General features: G+C 41.8%; 1 protein-coding gene across 5 annotated transcripts in view; it reads right to left on the bottom strand.

The window, feature by feature from the left end:
• The window catches only part of LOC115046395 (solute carrier family 41 member 1-like), a 29,144-nt gene extending 8,774 nt beyond the window's left edge, over window positions 1-20,370 (bottom strand). Inside the window, exons 1-6 of one of the 5 annotated variants that reach the window (XM_029506725.1) lie at window positions 20,289-20,370; window positions 15,206-15,546; window positions 9,372-9,479; window positions 2,030-2,101; window positions 1,788-1,932; window positions 681-827 (exon numbers count right to left, since the gene is read on the bottom strand). In XM_029506725.1, coding sequence (XP_029362585.1) covers window positions 681-827; window positions 1,788-1,932; window positions 2,030-2,101; window positions 9,372-9,479; window positions 15,206-15,505 — 772 coding nt within the window. In that variant the 5' untranslated portion in view covers window positions 15,506-15,546; window positions 20,289-20,370. Of the gene's footprint in view, window positions 1-680; window positions 828-1,787; window positions 1,933-2,029; window positions 2,102-9,371; window positions 9,480-10,066; window positions 10,221-10,496; window positions 10,972-12,079; window positions 12,511-15,205; window positions 15,547-16,699; window positions 16,804-20,288 lie in introns of those variants that run through there. The other 4 variants (XM_029506724.1, XM_029506728.1, XM_029506727.1 and 1 more) reach the window with 4 other exon arrangements.
• Window positions 20,371-21,002: the final 632 nt, after the last annotated feature.

Raw genomic sequence — 21,002 nt, 5'->3', positions numbered from 1 at the left:
CAGCAGGCAAGTTTATGTTCAGTTTACAGAGCCAAGACATTATAACTTATTTTAGCTAGCATTTTGATTTTGACCTGGGGTGGTTTTCCTTCAATAAAAAGTACAAGGCAATTAGAGTGTTGGTCCTTTTGTCAATGTAAGTTTGCTTCGATAGGATTTGCTTCTTTCTGAATAATGTTGGGTTCAAATCAGTTCATTCACTGCATTATTTTAGAGACAGATTCTTTGAATGTAATGTCTCCTTTGTATAGTGGTGAGAATACTCACTTGGTTATGTATAAGACTGGGGTAACAGTGTAGCCAAACCAATCATGCAAAAAAAAATGATGAAAAGTACATTGAATGCTTAAGTATTTCTAAAAAATAAGTATTCTTGTACTTCAACTCAAGTTATCGTTTAACTACTTTCTAACTACTTTCGCTTTTATTGGAGTAATATATGTCCAGGAGCATCTCTACTTTGACTCAAGTACTGGAGCTGGGTACTTTGTCCACCACTGGTACTCCAGTAATTTTAATGTTTACTTCAGCAGAGCTTTAAATAAATAACATGATGAACGGATGAATATCCACTGATGGATACCAATGTAAGGTCAGTCAGATCTCTGATGAACCAGCTGGTAGACTTCAATCCACAGAGCAGATCTGAGGTCTGGCCTAGCATCAGCTCGCCTACTCACCTATATACTGGTAGAGTGTGCTGCTGACCCCGGCCAGCAGCGACAGTGTGATCAAATCCCCCAGGCTGGCAGCAATGGGGGTGGCCACATTGTCGGGGTTGATCCCCACTTTTCTAGAGCCAATGATCACTCCAATCATCACTAGGCCTACAGGGGGAGTGGGAAAGGGAGCGAGAGTGACCAGACAAAAGCAGAAAAGAAGAAGATGAATGAGAATCATCATCAATTACAAGACAGCATTATGCTCACAAAGGTTGGTGCAACTCAGTACAGAGAATTTCATGCTCCTGGAGCTCAGAATGAGGCATGTCCAACTGATGCGAAATAAGAAATGGATTGTATGTCAGAAAACTGGTTTATAGAGACACACTGAATTGCCATAGTTTAGATTATTTCTCATTCAGACATGAATCGAAACATTCATGCAGCCTGATTAACACAATAACATTTGTGGCAGGATCAGTTACAGTCTTTATTATTCAAACTTTACTATGCACATTTACAGAGACAAATACATTAAACTTAAGATATTCTTATTCCTTACTATTTTGAAGATAACTATTTTTGAGACAACCAATAACCCCCCCCCCCCCCTTTTTTTTTTTTTTGAAATTTGCTAAGATTTGGCATCAAGTTTTTGTAAAAGAGCCAAAGGTCTGATTTTCACCATAATGAAGGTCTGAGAATCATGTTCCATTGAGGACCTGCTGAGTCTCCTATCCTGGTGCTTGGAATCAATTTTACCTTTTGAAAGTTTGAGAAACCAAATCTGAAAAATAGTCAGTACATGATATCAGGTGAGCTAAAACTCTCAAGATTTGATAAACAACACAAAGTGCTTGGCAAGAAAGGTCACATTCATTCTTCACACCCATAGACTGATTGAAAAGCCATCAGGGGCCATTTTGGGGGTCAGGATCTTGCCCAAGGACACTTTAAAACACTGACAGGAGGAAAGAGGAGGAATCACATCATCTTCTGAATCTCATCCAGACGTCAATGACACTTTCTGGTGTACAAAAACCTTTACAGCAAAGCTGAGGCTGTTTTAAAATTTGAACAAAGTAACAGTAAAATATTGGGATGAATTTGTGGCAGCCCACTAACCCAAAGACAGAGCAGCCAGGAAGGCAGTGGTGATACTACTGGCACACAGAACAGCTGCCTGGTCAAGCTCGACACCCCCTCTCGAAATCGCCCCTAAACACACGGCTGCCACGGCTGCAAGGAAGCCCACGACTGTGGCCTGAACCTGCAGAGAATGAGAGGAGACACAGGAATGGCATTCATTCAGAATCCTAAATGTTCATTTCGCTGTCAGCTGTTAGAATGAAGTCAGTTGATATTACCTGGATAAGAGCCAGATTGCTACACACCATGATCCACTGTTTATCAGGGTCGTCCATTTGGCCTGTGTTGGCCTGAAAACAGACAAACAAGTTTGTACCAATTTCCCTATGACAAGATCACGTACTGAAACTTGTTTGTGAGAAACATCCCAGTGAGGAGCTTTTTCATTTGGGTAACATTTCAGTGTCATCATACTATAATTATTCATGAAACATTAGGTATAAGATTTCAGAAGGTACATGGTAGCACATCACCCTGCAAGGATCTGCTTATGAAGTCTGCATGTCTACTACATGTATTCGATATTAACCTCCTGAGGCCAGGGGCCTGTATCACAAAGCTTAGACTGGTAACTTCCAGGTTAACCAAACCCAACCAGGTTGGTATCAGAAAGATGGTTTATTTTTTATCGGGGTATGTTGCCACGGTACCTTTCCCAGGACAGCTAACCTGCTCCAGAGCAGGTTATGTTATGCATAAGATCTGGGTAGGTATATGAGACCACTCATTGACCAATCAACTCTTTGGAAAATGACCCGACCATTTATTGCACTAGCCTGAGTCCACTAATGTGAGTGCTAGAACTGGAACAAGAGCTCTGAAGTTAACCTGTTTTGGATTTTCCAGATGTGATTTGGTGGACAGATACAGTTCCGCATGTTGGCCATATAATGAGAACAATTACTGACAGCTGACAGTGTCCAGACTGGATGTGTGTCACTGTGGTTCTTTGCCTCAGGTAAGTGATTGAAGTCTTATTTATTTATTTATTTATTTGCAAACTTCTTGTGAGGTCTTCTAATCCCATATGGAATGATTTACAGGACAAGAATGACAGGAAAAAGCCACTAATGCTCCACAAAGTGGAGCACCCGCACCAAGCAGGGATCAGTACGCTGCAACGACATAAGTTTGGCTTTGGGCAAAGCGCGGAAATCAGGCAGCTCAATTGGCAGGAGTGACTGAGTGAGCTGTGGCAAGCAGAGCACATGAGGTGGTAACTAGTCTTTTTCCAATGAATGCTCTAAAACAGCCGACACTTCCTTCGAGGAGATAGGTGGATGCTGGGGCACAGCTGCTGCACTGCTGCAGGCAACTCAGTGGATCACAGGACAATCTAAAAGCATCCTGTACAGAGTAAGGTTCCAAGGAGTTCCTCTAGGAGTGCACCATAAGGAGCTGTTGTAAGTTGATGGAGGACACTGGGGTGTCCAGTTTTGACACCCACCTCTGCTCGCAGGCATCCAGCTTGGGCTTACTGAAAATGTAAGTGAGCAGGTTATTGTTGGTCCATACAGTGAATTGTTGGCCTCTCAGCCAGTGGCTGAACTTGTCGCACACAGCCCACTTAAGTGCGAGGAATTCCAGCCTGTGTGCTGGGCAGCAAGACTGGGCATAATTCAGTGACTTGCTGGCAAATGCAATGGGCCTTGCAACATCGTTACCATCAACCAGCTGAGACAGCACTGCCCTGAGACCGTTAAATGAGGCATCAACTGGCAGGAGGAATTACTTACTTAAGTCAGGGTGAGCAAGACATTTTTCAGCAAAGCTTTTTTAAGCTTTCTGAAATCCTGAAAGCAAAAAAACTGCTGATAAAACCCCACTATGCCAAGGAAGGATTGAATCTTGGTGGGGGATGGGATGTCATGCTTTCCACCATTAAATCCTTCTCCTGCAAGACAACTATAGCCTTAACTTTTTCCAGATCAGTTGAAATGCCTTCCTTTGACACAATATGCCCCAGAAACTTCACTAAAGTCCTCATGAAGTGACACTTTCTGGGGGCTACCTTCAGGTTGTATGCCTTTAACCTCTTGAACACCATTTCCAATCTCTGCAGTGCCAACCATTCATTGGGGGCAAACACAAGGATGTCATCAAGATAAAACAAGAGGCTCAGGAAGTTTTGGTCATCGAAGATAGCCATCATTATCCTCGTGAATGTGGCTGGGCTGTTAGTAAGCCCCTGAGGGAGCCTGTTATACTCATATAGCCCAAGTGGGTAGGTGAACTTCTTGTCTTCCTCATGGACCTCCACATTATAATACCCAGAGGTTAGGTCCATGGTAGAGAAGAACGCATTACCCCGCAAGGCAGCTATGGTGTCGGCCTGATGAGGCAAGGAGTGTGCGTCACGTACAGTGCGCGCATTATCAGTGCAGCGGCAAGTTGCTGTTTTTTTTCCAGACAAGAACAAGAGGTGATGCATACTCACTTGTAGACTTCCTTATGATGTCACAATCCTCCATTTCATTTAAAGCCATCCTGAGTTTCTCATTGTGCGATGGAGATAGCCGGCAATAGGGGAGTCTGAAAGGCTTGGTGTCATTCAGTTGGATGTGGTGGACAACATCTTTGGCTTTACCACAGTCCAGTCTGTGGCAGGAGAAGATGGACTCATACCTCACCTGTAGATCAACCAGCTTTGCCTTCCAGAAGGGTGACAGGTGAGTCCCGTCAATGTCAATGTCCTGTAGACCCAAGTCAAATAGAGTGGGACTCAGGGGTGGCTGGGCAGTACAGTCTGAGTCAACAGACTGAGTCAGGGGTTAATGACTCTTACTGGAAACCATCCATCACCCCAAAGTGGTGTTATAACACGGCCCTCCATCACAGAGTGCGGCACTGTTCACGACTCTCTTGGCTCCGCTACCACTGTTCTGCCAGCTGAGAGACATACATGAGCAGGTAGGCGACCCCAAACAAAGTGTTATGTCATTGGTTCCAGGGTCACTGCATGTTTGAGTTTAACAGTACCCACCTTATCAGGACACTCATCGCCTGTCCATGTCTCCACAACAACAACTGCAGCAAGCTCCCCTCTTCCAAAGGAACCTCATCTGAAAGAAACACCCTCTCCCAGAAGTTCCCAGAGTGCTTCAGCACCCAAATGAAGTGTTTTATAACATTGCTGCCAAGAATGAGATCATCACTTTGGCCCTCCACGATGAGCGTTGGAACTGAAAAGCAACAGTCAAACACCTTCATCTGTAGCTCACACACACCAACAGGCCTCATTGTTAAACTACCACATTCGACAAGCACAACTGATGTGGGGCAGATTGAGTAAGGGGAAATAACATTGTTCTGCTTCGGAAGAGGAAGCACACAAGCACACAAGCACACAAGCACACACCCATACGAACCACTCTCAAGCATAGCCCTAAGCATCATGGTATCCTGAAGCAGCACATCAGTGTGCAAAATGTTATCAGTTGTAGACAGTCTTTGTGTATTCTGAATAATCAAGGTGGAGCCAGCATTTGTTAAGGAGCAGAACTGTGAGTACACTGACTGAAGGTCATCATCACCAGGATCTCATGGAGAATTGCCCTATGGGCCTACACTACTCCACTGCTCATGTGGGCCAGCTAGTTTCCCTGCTGGTTGGAACCACCAGGCTGAGCAGCAGATGAGTCAGCTGCAGCGACATGGCAGGTCACAGCCTGATGTCCAGCAGCATAACAGTGGAAACACAAACGCTCTCTCATGCAACCCACAAATGGCATAGGGACCCCGACACTTGTTGCGGCTACCAGTACTTGACCTTGGTGGCCTGGAATGTTGGGAGGCCTGTCGCTGCAGTAACCACTCGAGGAGAGCGATAACGTGTTCAAGTGACTGCCCTTCAGAGTGCGACATTCTGCCGGTTGTAACTTGTTGAGGGGCAGGAGCCCCCCCAGCAGACTGGGCACTGCACAACACTCATAGCTAGGTTGGGATGCTGGCTTCCAGCTGGGTGCGAAGACTGGTGCTGCTGGAGGCGCTGCTGGAGGTGGTGTTCATCCAACCTGCACCTGAACATCAGTGGCAGCCCCTTCTTCCAGGGGCTTGCATCTGAAGACTAAAGACAACTCTGTATCAGAACAGTGAGTGATAAACATGACTGTCACTTCACAGGAAGGACTGCAGAAGGTCTTACCCTGTCTCTTTAGTCCATCTGCAGAAATGTCAATGGCTTTGTTAAGCCGATCCAAAAGTCAACAGCAGTGTGAGAGGGTCGAGATTTTGTGTCATAGAAGTCAGCAAGAGTCATAAAGGTCACAGAGTCACTAAAGTGCTGCTTAAGTATGTCAAACACAGGTTGCAGGCCTGACTCTAAGTCCACCGCCGCATCTGCCGTGGCACATGCACTATCCCTCCCAGGACAATTGTGAGGATTAGACGTAATGTGTAGATCTTCGCAAAGCCTACCCACAGTAGGAAGCTGACGGACTCACAATCTTGAACCCCCAGAGTCCCTAAAGCCCTAGACATGGCTATGCAAAAAACTATAAACTGTTTATCTGAAGTCCTAAACACAGCTATAGAAAAATAAAAATGCAAAAACAAGCCTTAAAGTCCCTGAGTATATAAACAACAAAAATGCAAATAATGCCAAAATGTACCCAATGTACTTTTTGTTTTTTAGGAACAGTTTGCAACACTTGTTTGCCATGTAAAATGCTGCATTTTAGTTACAGATTTGCTTATTATTCATTTCAATGCCTCATCACATTTATTTGTGTAACATGTATTCCACTTGCCACTTGGGTGTGTGTGGTGGTTGGTTCAAGGCACCCCCTCCTGGTGGCAATTGATACATGCCACTGGCAGCGTAATTCACTGCCAATTTACAGTGCCCGAGGTGAGTCACTCAGCACAGCGCTGAGAACAAAATAGTGTAATAATGTCTTACTCTGTATTGTTGTGAGCATTGCAATTCATGGGATGTTGCTAAGGAGAGTTTCAAAGGGCTGTGGTACCTTTTTGAGTGTTAATGTGATTGAATAATGGCATAATGCATTTTGCGGTTTAGCTAATTAACGTCTATGTTAAAATAACTTGCTATCTCAATGTAGATTGCCGTGTGTGAGAGACCCCTGCAATGAACCACCAAATTACTGACCAGTACATATTCTGTTCCTGTTCAGAATAAACACAGTAAAAGATGGACCAGCCTCTCGCTCATCTTTCTCATAAAACACAATGCAGAGATGAAGGACGACTTCAGGGGTTTCTTGGAACCCACCAGCTGCAGCAAAGCAATTGAGCACGGTTACATGCAGTCTTGTCCAGGACAGTCCTACTGGCATATGTGAAATGCTGGAAAGCAGTTGCATTCACTTGCAAGCAGAGGGACACATTGCATTTCATGCGCGGCACACAGGATTTCCCTGGGCCGCCTTGTCTTCTGGAATGCTTTAGACTTGTCAGGTCAGCCATCTCCAGGAGATGAGCAGTAGAAAAGGTGCAGTCAAGTGTGCATTCTCTTTCTCTCTATCTTCGACATGAGCATCTTCATCAAGAACATCATTCGACCTTGCCTGTGTCTCTGGGCGGTCTCGCCTGCATTTGGGATGGGTGCACTTGCCTCGGCCCTATCCTTAGGCAGGCTGAGGCAATTTTCAGCATGAACGACAGAAAGCATCACAACTGCCTTGTTGAAATTCAACTTGACTACACATAGTTTTTCATCTGCCTTTGTACAGTACAGGCCAAAAGTTTGGACACACCTTCTCTTTCAAATGAATATGAAAGTGTGTCCAAATTTTTGGCCTGTGCTGCACTTGTTACTAAGGCACTTTTCTGCTTCTCCATTGCATTGGGGACCTGGTGCTTCATCACTCTACCATTCAGGTACACCCGTTTCATCAGCTTGTGATCCACAGCTGGTATGGTCACAAAGAAGCAATCACAATACAGTTTTGTACCAACATGCACGGTTTCAGACGGACAATTGTCTTTGCATCTTGATGGACAAATCCAGCACAATTCCATTTCTTGATGCCAGAAAGTTGTGGGTCAAAGTTCGAAGTTCACCAAATTTTCACTGATGTGGTAATCAGCTTTTACTGCATCAGGTGGTAAATAATCTTAATCGGAATCATCTTCTGGTGAAGCTGGAATGTACTCTCCACAGTAGAAATGTTCTCTTCACCATCTGATAAATCTTCAATCTCAAAATTGTCTGCCATTGCCATGAGCAATTTTTCTGCTTTTGACAAAGAACGTTTCCCTCTAATGATGCAATCATAAATCCACTCCTAATTCAAATCAGAATCTATACTGTTGAGCTAGCTGGTTAGCTGGAGTTAACAACTGTCATCATCTAGCCTGGTGGTTCTCAAATGGGGGTACATGTACCCCTAGGTGTACTTGAGGACACTCCAGAGGGTGAGATTTAATAAAAATATATGTTAAAAATAGCAATCAATTCAACTAGCAAGAGCTATTTGTATTTGTAAACTCTTCTAAATATTCCCAAGTTCATCCAACCACATGACATAATCAATAAAATGAATATAGTCTAAATGTCTTAAAACGAGTACTTCACCTTTACCAACATCGTAGTTGGCTACTATGACTATGACTGTAATTTACAGTCACTAGTACACTAGTTCCATGAAATATGATTTACATTTTTATTGTCTTGATTTTTCTGTAAGGAGTGGCTGAAGAAAATTTTCACCAGCATGCTCGGCATATTGTTTTCACTGAAATGGGTTAAATGTTGTTATGTGGCCACTAGATGGTGCTGGCAGTGTCTCAGAATGACATGGTGTAGAAAGGCAAAAATTGAATGCCCTGACATGAGGACGCAGCATCAAAGATATGGAAACTTTAACACAAAGTTGGATTTTACCACTCCTCCATGTATCTCTTTACCCTCTCTTTATGGTCTCGTCTTCAGCTGCCTTCTTTTTACTTTGGTTTCACAATAATGTCTCTACTGTACCCTGGAAATATTAAGCAGGTACTTACTTAAATTAAAGTGAATTAGAGAGTCATTTATTTTTACAATGTTTGTACACACATTTGTATCTTTGGTTCCTTTTTCATTTCAAACTCCATGTTTATCCTGATATCCCATATGCATGATTGTTAATGGATATTTGATTATGTTGGACCCTGACAGAGAACAAACCTCATGCACTAAATTACGGCATTGTAATATGTCCAAAAAAAAAAAAAAGGTCTCAGTCTCCTCCTCTGTGAACCAAGTCAAAGTATTGCTCTTACTTGGGGTAGGGGGGGCAGATTCTGGCAGTTTTCCAGATCACGTCTAAAACATTCCTCTAGAACAAAGCATGTAGTTCAAAAATATAAGTTTAATTATATCCTACCACATCTCATTTCCAAAAACCATTTAACAGTGAAAGGTTAGAAAAGTTGACTTGCTGGACCTGCGTGCAGCTCAGGCTAAAATAAAGTGCATCCATTTTTCCCATAATATGAGTTTTTAATGATATATGACACATTTTCTTCTGAGTCTTACTATAACTGAGTCAACTGCGCATGGAAAATTCCATGTATGAGAATAAATGAGAGAAGTTTGGTGATGGAGCTTTGTCTTACAGCAGTGGAGAGACGAGCAGCCAGCGTCATCTCCAGGTTCCCTTTGAGTCCAACCAGTGCAGGCACCAGGATGAAAACCTCAGTTATTACCTTGAACACCTCCCAGTGCTGGAACAGACACACAGGAAAATGAAATATTACAGGGCATTAAAAAACACACCAACATTGAGTCTGTTAAATGCACTTCTTCCATTTTAATGTTGATGTTTCTGTTCTACAAATGATGTGATCTTTACCACCATATTCTTAACCCAGAAGCCTCATTTTACAGTTTCCACCTCTCTGATCTTTTTCGGACACTATGCAACATAGCGCAAGGGTTCATCGGGTTTAGAGGACACATACTTCACAGAGCCCGCCTCATATTTTCTAACTCCAACCACAGTTGGCAGGTCCAAGATGGCTTAGATCTTTAAATAGATGCACATTTAAAAAACTCACACATACAGACACACACCATGCTGCTGCAAAGAGCAGAATGACAAGAAGTGGAGCCAGAGGTGGAGGTAATGGTTCATCTGCATTAACAGGGAGAACTGGCGGATCACAAATATAGGACAGTTTTCAACATGCACATAACTAAACTTGGAAATGTGGAAATCTTTGGAAATAAATCACTGTAGGAAAGAGGTAAATTACAACTTGTGATGCAAGAAATGTGGGATGTGTGACAAAGGAATATAAAATACACACACCCAGCTTTATTTCTTCCTCCTGAATTGTGATTTCTGAAATGAGGGATGGCCCAGCTGATATCTGTCACTGGAAGTCTGTCTTGGGGCATGGCCCACTTCTGCCTTCATGCTGCTGTTGCTGCTGCCTGGCTGTGAAGGGGCACACGCTACACTGCTGAAGAAATCCCAGGTGGGAAAAAAAAAAAAAAAAAAGAAAACACCATTCAAATTATCCCTGGTTGTTCAAATAACTGCCAAACTCTTCATTGGTGGAGATTACATTTTTATATCAGCTGCATGTGCAATTTTTTGTATTCCCAACAGTACAAAACAGTACAAATTGAGCAGAAGTACAAAAATCTACAACTATTGCAAAGTGTAGACATTTCACTCCACTGCAACATTTTTTCTTCTTAGCAATCAAACATACATGTATCAAGGTTTCTTTTACCTCTCTCTGGCTCTCTCTCTGTCACTCTGTGGTGTCCTTTCTATCATCCTTCTGCCACTTATTAAATTAATGGTTCAGTTTAATCCTACGACTTTCCACCCTCTCCAAAATCAAGGAAAGGAAAGCCTGCACTCCATCTTCCTTTCATTAACCATCAGACACTTTGCTGCTCATCACTCTCTCCACAAATAAAATGTGTTTAAAAGTCTGGAAGCCAGAGAGCTGCCTAAATCATGAAAAATGTATATGAGATTCACTGGCCAACATCCATTATTCAATGAAAAGCCAATGTCATGTGGATCCCAATTTATAACTTGGAGGTGAAATGATGCCAGCTAAGACTACCCAAGCCGAAGGTAGAGTTGATTTCTGTCTCACTCAGCCGTCCATCCATCCTCCATTCTCCAGTGACCAACTAAACTGTCCACAGAGGTATGCCCCTACACATCCTTCATTAATCTGTGTGAACCATGATTAACCTGATTATTCACCCATCAATCCGTAAAGCCATATATCGAACTGAGACGCTTCCTCAATACCAAATGAGGAAGCACTGAGCACTGAAATGGCTGCACAGCACTTGTTCTTTGCTTGAACACTTTTTGACTCAAATCAGCAAATAATTAGATCAAAACACCGAGCAATATATTTTTCCAGTTGAGTACTTTCAAGCATTTTTCGAATGCAGAGAAATCTGTAATTTGAATCAAGATAAAGTTCTACTTCACTTTGTTGTCTGTCATCTGTCTAATATTCCATTTGGCATCTGTCAGCATTGTGGTTGGTTGGATTCAAACCTTCATTCATCCTCTACAGCTTATCTGTTTCCGGGTCACGGAGGGTGCTGGAGCAAATCCCAGCCAATGCTCTGGGGGAGTTCATCGCAAGGCCAACACTCACATTCATACCAAAAGGCAATTTGGAGTCATAAATCAAGCTAGACACGCATTTATTCGGACTGTGGGAGGAAACCAGAGTACCCGGAGGAAATCCACGCAAGCACAAGGAGAACATGCAAACTCAACACAGGAAGGCCCCAGGCCAGGGAATAGAACCTACAACCTTACAACCAGCGCTAACCACTATTCCACCGTGCTTGACTGTCTGGTTAAAAAATCTATTTTGATCACCTCACAGGTTTTAAGCCACATAAGATTTCAATTCATTAGATGTCTTAAGTTAGCCAAAGCAGAAGCTGAGCAAACATTAGCAGCATCTTCTCTCGGCTAATTGCAGTGATGGCACAAATTTAGCAAAAACTCCATTATTTACTATTATTTTTGATTCAGAGACCTCTAGCAGCACAAATGTGACGGTATACACTTGAGAAAGTGTTTCCCAGCCCTAGCCATAGCCCTCATGGTCAAGACATGACACCTAGCAAGAAAACTGAAAACAAGCTTGTATATGTTCAATATATCATCATATCTATTAGGAACATTGTATTGACTTGGTAGCAAAATGCAGCTATTGGCATGATGCATTTGAATCAATTTAAGATGGTACTCAGCTATATCCATCTGTTCATAAATGAATGCCTCAAAACTCATTCCACAGAAATATCATTTATCAGAATTCCATACTTGTATAAGATCCATGACAATACCAGCGGAAACCATCCCGAGCCCGGATACCAGGTAGGGGATGATAACCTGAGAAGCAATCAGCCAGGAGCTCTCTGGCAGGAAACCATATTCTGATCGAGTCAACCTCCATGTCACGCCACGCAGCTTTTTACCCTGGTAGCATAGTTCCAGCTCCAGATGAGTCACCACCATGGTGAATTTAGAGTAAAACTGGCCACTTAGTTCAACATACGGTTATCCCATTGTAGGTGCATAAATTTCTGATAGGTTTCAGTTCGACTTCTCCAAAGAAGAAAGCGAGGGTGAAAGAGTTGTCAGTCAATGATTCTTTCCTTTTTTTCCAAAAGGCAGAGGGCAAAGACACTTAAGTCTTTCTGAAAAGCTGAACTGATGTAAATCTTAAGATCAGCTGCTGTCATAACTTCAGACATTCAGGAGAGAAAATCTAACTATCAGTGCATAGAAGATGGTCCCGCTCTTGTTTATTTGTTCAATTGTGTTTTTCAGGCAAAAATCTGTTTGACCTGTCCACTCTGACTTCAGGGCAATGGTGTGGCATCTTTGGCCCAGTGGTGAGTCAGCACAGATGAGGTATCCATTTGTGAGCAACACTGGGGAATACTGTTGTTAACTCCATTTCTGATTCATATATCGCAACATTCTCTACAAACAAATATGCTCCACATCTGCAGTTTTTCTTCAGATGACTGGATTTTTCAGTAAAGGTTAGTAGGAAGGGTTAGAAAAAGAATATATCACACAATGGAAAGCTTGGATTTCAAGGAGTCCTGGTTAGGTCCAGTTTGTGTGATATACTCCAGAATCCATTTGAAGTCCTTTCAGCTGAGTTTCATGTTTGATGTAGTCCTAAATCCTTTAGACTTCCAGCATAAAGCCACAGCTGTATTCCATACTGATAGCAGTGCTTGTCATCACAGTAAAAATTATTTAAAGTCACAAGAGGAAGAAGATTCTTCCAAAGGGCTTGAGCGTTAGAAGCAGCAGTGTCCCTTTATATCGATGACATTGACTGGTCCATTCCTATCTTTTGGAGGAGTCAGAATGAGACTGAAGAGGTAAACAAAAAGAGCTCCATAATGTCAGAGAGTGATGTCCCGTGACGAGCTGCAGCAGTCAGCTGCTGGGAGGCAGAAGTGTTTCTTTCCTGTAGTGATTCTTTTCCTGCTCCCTCTGCTCTGTTCTGCTCTACCATGACGTAGCAGAGAAAGAGGAAGGACTGTCTGCACTGCCTGACATGCAAACCCATGAGGGAAACAACCAGCTATCCACCTCTCTCTCTCCTCCTTGCTATTTCTTGCTGCGTGTCTGCCTCTTATTCTGCCTCCCTCTCGCCATGTGACACCCCTCTTTTTACGTTGGCCAGTCTCTTTCCGGCAACGCTCTTTTTCTAATCTCTCCCTCGCTCTCTTCATCATGACTCATTCTTTCTCTCTGTCCATTCACTCCTTCCCTACATCCAACTCACCTTTTGCAGCACATCTGTACTGTAATCCTGGTCCTAGTCTAGGCACAGTTTCTCCTGGCTCCATCATCCCCAATTGTAGGAACAAACGATCACGCTGTACCGTCTAAGAAAAGCACTGCTCTGCTTTTAGGAAGCTAGACTAAAATATTAATTAACCATCATAAGAACAGCTCTTCCTTTCACCCCTTCTCTTTATTTTCCTATTTTCTTATTAAATGGAGGTAAAGAGCATTCCTTTACTATTTGACCCCCCCCACTTTACCACCCCATGTAAAATTGTAAATGTACATGTAGTTCTTTTATTTCTGTAAAACACCTGTTTATAGTGTTTAAGTGTTTATACAGAACAAACATTTACTTAAAGTCATTATCTGTGTTTATCTGACCCGGTGATGTAGCTCAGTGGCAGAGCTGAGCGTGAGAGAGAGAGAAAATCTTGATCTCGTTTACATGAGTCAGATTTTTCTGAAGGATGTTTTTTTGGGGGGAGGGGGTTGTTAAAATGATAGGGATGAACTGAAAATACTCATGAGCAGAGCAGTGTGATGTGAACAAATTCACCAGAGTTAGTTTTGTCAAACTATCTTCAAAAGAATTTTATAAAATCATATAAAAACATGGGTGGGACCACTGCCATTATGAGTCCAGTGTCTCATATCAATTTAAAACACATTTAGGGTCAATACATTGATTTGTCTAAGAAATATTTTTTTTTGTGATAATGATTATGATTCTGCAGCAAAAAAAAAACAAAAAAACTATATTTCTTTCCCTAACCGACACATCCTTTTAATTTGTATGCAATGAAATGAATTGAACAAACATCCCCCACTTCTGATGTAACATCCATTTGTCTCAAACGTAGAGGGGACGTGACAGCATTGTTGCGAAATTAAAGTCACTGTCAGCAGAAACATTTCTTGATCTCTACATTAGATTTGCTTTACCAGCACTGCTTGCTCAATCATTTAGAGCAGAAGAGCTCAGCTGGAATAGCAACAGTCCCAGTTTTCATTTCAAACCAACACTTCGTGGAGCTATGGAAGTGTAATCGTGAGTTGTAACTCAGTGAAACTAAAGACTGTGTTGATATATGCAAAGTGTACAACTCTTTGGTAAGACAAAGGCAGTGCTTGTGCTGTGCTTGTTACAGCCAAAAGAGGCTACATTAATAATCCTATTACTGATAGAAAAGACTTCCTTTCGTTCAGGTGACTCAACTCGTGTCCCTTTCACTCACTCACAGGTATCCACTCAACATTGTTCAAAAATAACAGAAGGAGCTCTCCGCTGGCAAACAGAACAAAGATTCTATTTCACAATGCCTGAGATCAGGTGGTTTTCTTACTATACAACAACAATTTGGTAACACAATATCTCTTTACAGCAACCCGGAACCTCATCACTCTACACTGTCTGTTCCATTTGTCAGTTAGTTTTGTGTAATGCTGATATTTTTTATTAGCAATTCTGTATTGCTTGATCATGGTATCCACTATCCATTGTGTTTATTTTATCCTGCAACAGAGAACCTAAAATGGAAACTAAACAGATTAAATCAAACTAAGAAATGTCTAATCAGACACTGGCACTGAAACTAAAATATCACTACTAGAGGTAGGACTGTACACACTCACCTGGACACTGTCCAGCACCATGCCAGCCATCACCATTCCCATTCCAGCCAGCATGTAGGGAAACAGCACCTGTACACAAATAGACAAGAACGACTCCTCCTCCACTTTGGCCAGGGACACCTGCGGCCTTTCCATCGCCTGCCTCTTGGAAGGAGGCTGGAGTGTGGGGGCTGAGAAGACATCATCCTGCTGGTCCAGACAGGTGTTGGGAGACTCTCCAGGACTCTTCCCCTTGGAGCGGGACTTTTTATTCTTTTTCCTATGACGGGTCTGCTGTGCTGGCTTATCCTCACTGGGCATGATGGCGGTGGCAGTCACAGCTGAGGTGGGTTTGGTTTAGTCTAAAGGAGACAGAGCAAAACGGGAAGGTAGGGGAAACTGTTATTCCATCCCACTTGAAGCCTTAAAATGAATGTAACTAAAACAACAGGTAATGGATATAAATCTGGGATCTCCAAACACAGAAATCCCAAACAAGGTTTTGGGTTAGCTGGTCAAAGACACTGGAAGCCAATGACTATGAAAGATTTTGTTGTTTGAGCTGATTCATACCATATTCACATCCACATCAACCATATTTTTTATTAATGACATTAGCCTGAAAACACAGGACAACTGCTCCTGTATATGTTTCAAACCAGATTACTCTTCTCACTTGTTTCCTCAACATATCATTTTACCTATTTTAGTGTCAGCCCTCTGTGACATCAACCATCAGACTGTAAGCTGCTGCTTTTGTGCATCAACTTTGTCTTTCTTTTAACCAATAGAAAACCATTTTTGGGGGAGAAGGTGGAGCTAGTTTCTAGTACTGCAAGTGGCCCCGCCCCCTAATCCATCCGCCTGGTCTATTTTCCTCTGAATGGGATCATAATTTAGAAAATTAATGCCGTGTTTTATTAGTTTGGCAGACATTTCCCTCTAGTTTCAAGTATATGCAGCAGTAGCACATAAGTCCAGGTTCTGCTTAAGAGACATTAAATATCCTCTGTGGCTCTCTGAATGTAATCTCATATTTGATCTATAGGGATTTCACTGGTAAATCCTTTCCCTCTTTTCACTGGCAGTTTTTACAAAAGTATGCAAAACGCTTAGTACAAAACGGCCTGGCTCGTTCAGAAGAAAACACTGTAATAATAATAATGATAGTAATTATTATTATTATCGCCATTACATTAATGCTGTGGTGAGCAGCAAGCCTTTAAATATATTGTTCCAATAATAAAACTGAAACCTTCAGTGTATGTAACGTTCAGTTTGTTGACAGAAGAAGAGCTTTTCTCATCGCCAAAGAGAGGATTAGAAGAATCTTCCTATTGGAGATCCTTAAACCTCAGGATCCTCTTCATCCACTTTAATATTTCCCTTTCATCTGCTTGATTATTGATTATCTGAACCCGATTGATCCAAAACATTGGCGACGCAAAAATAAATAAATAAATAAGATAAGGGGGCTAAAGGAATAAGAGGAGGATGAATAAAAATATCAAATACCCGAAAAACAAACTTCCTTTGCAGTTCCATCAGACGAAAAACACACAAATAAACAAACACACACACACACACACACACACACACACCGGAGGCTGCCATGTGCACATCCCATAATAACACGTACCCGGTAACTAAGGGTAACCAACAACAAGCGCCGTCTGATTGGACAGGAGAAGTAGCGATACGGGGGCAACACGTGGCACCGCCCCGCTGTGCAGACAGTAGTGATGGGAATTCCAGGCCTTTTAAGACAGCCGGCTTTTTGACTCGGTTCACTAAAAAGAGCCGTCTCTTTTGGCTCTTTTGGCAATTTTTTTCTTGCTTAAGTGTAATTATTACAAAAATAAGGTAAAATTAGGTAAAATTTTATTAATAATGTAAATAACATACATTACATTCAATATTTATTTTTATATTTATTTCCTTAACAAACTGAACCGGGAGAATAATGCTACAAATAATAAATTATTAAGTATAAATACACAAAGATCTAACTCAATCAGAAAAACTGATGAAAACAAATGTCTGAATAAATGTATATCATTCATAAACTTTTAACTATATTTAATTGAAATAGACAAGTGTATACTGCAGACAAGTATACAGAATCATACAACAGAATATAAATTAAAGTTTGTACAGCAAAAATGAAAAACTCAACATCCAGAAGACAGTTCTAGCTAGTCTTTAGTGAGGATTCGCATTAAGAAAAAACAAGTGTCTCAGCTTTGAGAGGTCAATCCTGTTTCTTTTCTCTGTTATTGTTATCTGTGCTATTCTGGAGAAGATTCTCTTTCATGAGTTGGATGTTGCTAAAATACACAGTTTCTGTGCTGTCACATGAGCAAGATTTTGGCAGACTGAATCATTGGTCTCTCACCAGCTCAGTGAGTCTGCACTGACTCCTCACCTTCCTGCTGTTGTCTCTGTCTATATTGCACAAACTTTATTTCCCTCTCTTGTCTGTGCTCGCTGTGCTGTCTGTATGTAAGTAACCTCTCCCCTCCCCCTGCTGCTCAGCTGCACACAAAAAACGCTTTTGCACTAACAATTTGAGGGTCTCATTTAATAGAAACTGCAAACTGGGGAGCTCCCCAAACATTTTAGGGCATTTTATCTGTGTGCATTAGTACCACCAGTAGGAACGCTGACGTGATGTAAGCTTGTCCACGCTCAGTATAGCAATGTCGCTTCTGTGCCACATACAACTACAAGAACAGCAACAACAATGAGATGGAGGATGTCGTGATCAGAGCTATGTGTTTGTTCTGTGTTGTGAGTGTCATAAGTGTCAATAACATAGTTCTTATGGTCTTGCTTTAACTTCTTGAACTTCTCTCTACATTGTTTTGCTTAATGGTGGATGCCCAATGAAGCTAGCTGAGAGGAAATATTAGCAAATACCTTTGTCTGCCGTTTAGTGGAGTCAAAATCCAATTGTATTTCCTTTGGAGAATACAGGCTCAGTCAAGCCTGAACTTCACCATCAGTCCATTTTTTTTGCTGTTTCTCTCCATTGTCTCTTTTTTCTTCTGTCTTTACTCATAAAACACTGGAAATGGGTTTTTAAAAAAAGGTGGTGTTGCATGTAACGCGCCTATGTCTGGACCAATCACTGTATACCGTCACACAAAGTTCCTGTTGCACTGCGAAAGTACCTACCATTGAAATAAAATAAACTAAAGAGCCCTTCAAAACAGCGTTCTTGAATGGTTCTATGTATGGCTGAAATGATTCCTTGATTAATTTGAGTACCTCGATTAAAAAAATGATCGAGGAATTTCCTCTGCCTCGAGGAATATATATATATTTTTTTTTTCGCTCGGACTACAGGTGTCTCTTGTCACTCTCCAAACACATACAAATGCCCCAAAGCTGCTGTGTGGTAGGGTGATCTACAAACAGAGTAAAGAACCCTGATCTAAGTTTTTAGAAGCTGCCAAACATAAAAAAATTTGCCTTTAAGACAAGAGAAGTGGATGCAGACAGTAAGACGAGAGGCGCTGTCATCGGCTACACATCAGCCTTGAAGACTAGACAGTCAGAGTTGGCTTGTTTATGGTTCATAATTTAGTCTAATAGGGCTGCATTAGTTAGGCTACATCCGCACTATACATCATTGTTTTAAAATAACTTTTTATAACCCAAATGTTTCAAATCTGCCTCACTCTATGGGGTTAGTTGGTGGATGTATGCTAGCGTTGGTTAACTTCAACTCCTACAGGTAGCCTTGGTTAGCTTCAGCTCCCACAGTTACCCTTGGTTGGCTTCAGCTCCTACAGTTAGCCTTTCCAATTCAGCAACCTTAACTTATAGTTAAAAGGAAGGAATGTGCATAACTTAGCCTTGGTTAGCTTCAGCTCCCACAGTTAGCCTTGGTTGGCTTCAGCACCTACAGTTAACCTTTCCAATTCAGCAACCAATTAACAATTCTTAATTAGTTAAGAGGAATGAATGTGCATAACTTTATTATCTTTTTATTAGCTTTAGAAAATGTAACATTGTATCCCTCATGTTACAAAATATTCTAATAGCTTGGCAAAATGGCATGAGAAGATTATACAGTGAGTGTGTTAGCCTGTTCGTAGATCACCCCACCACAAAGCAGCTTTGTGACATATGTTTGTGCTTGCCAGCACACGGAGACTGACAAGAGACACCTTCACACAATACAAAGCCAATGAAGAGCTCTTTGTCCTTTTCCCCTCCAGTGTGGGCAGGGCTTAAATGCACTCTGTCTCTATGGAGGAAAGACGTGGCAACGACGAAAGCAAAGATGAAGATAAATTTTGATTGTCTAAAAAAGGAAACCAAATGTTCATTATTAAGTGAAATGTCTTATTTTCTCATGTATATTTATAGTTGCTCTTTAACTAAACAAAAATATATTTTGTCCGATTATACAATTAATCAATAGAATTTTCAGTAGAATACTCGATTACTTAAATATTTGATAACAACAGCCCTAGTTCTAGTTCTTAGTTGTTCCTGTGGTGTGAACATGCGAAAAGTGGGGTACTTTCTCCAACAGTTCTAAGAACTGTGGAAAAGTTCTTCTTGTGCAAATTTGCCAAAAGACACCAGCACATATTTTGACCAATCTCGCTTGACTTTAACTCCCAGTCAAGAGCCAGCTGCCGTCGTTCACTTCAAAGAGACGGCTCTCAGAGCCGGGTCGTTCGTGAATGACACTTCACCAGCAGACAGGGAGCACTGATATGAAGGAATCACAGTTACATGTTTTGTTGACTCTGACTCTATTGAGTTTTACTGTCATATCAGCATTCACTCAGTCTGTGGATCTGTATCTGTTCGTGTCAAAGACAAAAACACAGAGTACAAGGAGACGACACACACACACACACACACACGCACAAGCAAACACAAGTGAAATCACTGCTGTGTGAAGGCTACACAACTACAGCTACTCATGAGTCCCTGCCAATCAGATAAAGTTGGAGACACACATTCAGTCAGTTCTCCTATGGCTGAAAATCCACATCTGAATCCACAACTAATGAAATGAAACCTGCTGTGACACATGGTGGAGATACATTTGTGTGTTAAGAGGCTGACTTGTCATTCTTACCTTTGTGTTCGGACCTTGTGAGCGTGTCTTGGGGTGAAGTGAAGTCTTCAAAAATAACTAGTGTGCTTGCTGCACTGTGTTTGGGTGTAAAGTCTGTCTATATTAAGGCTATCTGTATTGCTCATGCATTTTTGCATGTATATTGTTTCTGTGTAAAGCTCTGTGTGTGTGTGTGTGTGTGTGTGTGTGTGTGTGTGTGTGTGAGCCAATGCGCATCATGGGGCATGTCTTGAATTTCATAGCATTAGCAGATAAGGATATCCCCCTCCTGTCTCTTTCCATCTGTGGTGACAGCAGCTGACAGTGGCTGAAGTTTCACTCCTCCATTCATACAAAGAATACATTTTGTAGTTGACTCACCAATTTCAGCATTCCCACAGAATTAACCTCCATTAGTGGGACAGCTGATCTGTAGACAGTTGTTCATTTCTGCTCCATCTCAGCCCAAGCGTGAACCTTTTTCTTCTCTGATGTTGTGTCCGATTTGTCGCTATCCTGTAGACTTCTTGTGTAACACACAGCAGCGTCTTGATCTTCTTACAAGAGCTCACTCCTGCCTGTCGCATGAGACCTCACTGCACACATGGCGTGACTTTTAATTGTTGTGCCACAGCGATGTTGTGAATATTTCAGTGGTCTGCAATCTACATTTACATTTACATTTACATTTACTTCTAACTGTGTCTGTTGAGTCTGCAGGACTTCCTGATTCTT

The sequence above is a fragment of the Echeneis naucrates genome, chromosome 7 (assembly GCF_900963305.1).
Source record: "Echeneis naucrates chromosome 7, fEcheNa1.1, whole genome shotgun sequence".
In the NCBI taxonomy this organism is placed as follows: Eukaryota; Metazoa; Chordata; class Actinopteri; order Carangiformes; family Echeneidae; genus Echeneis; species Echeneis naucrates.
This window is presented reverse-complemented; position numbering and strand designations above follow the sequence as displayed.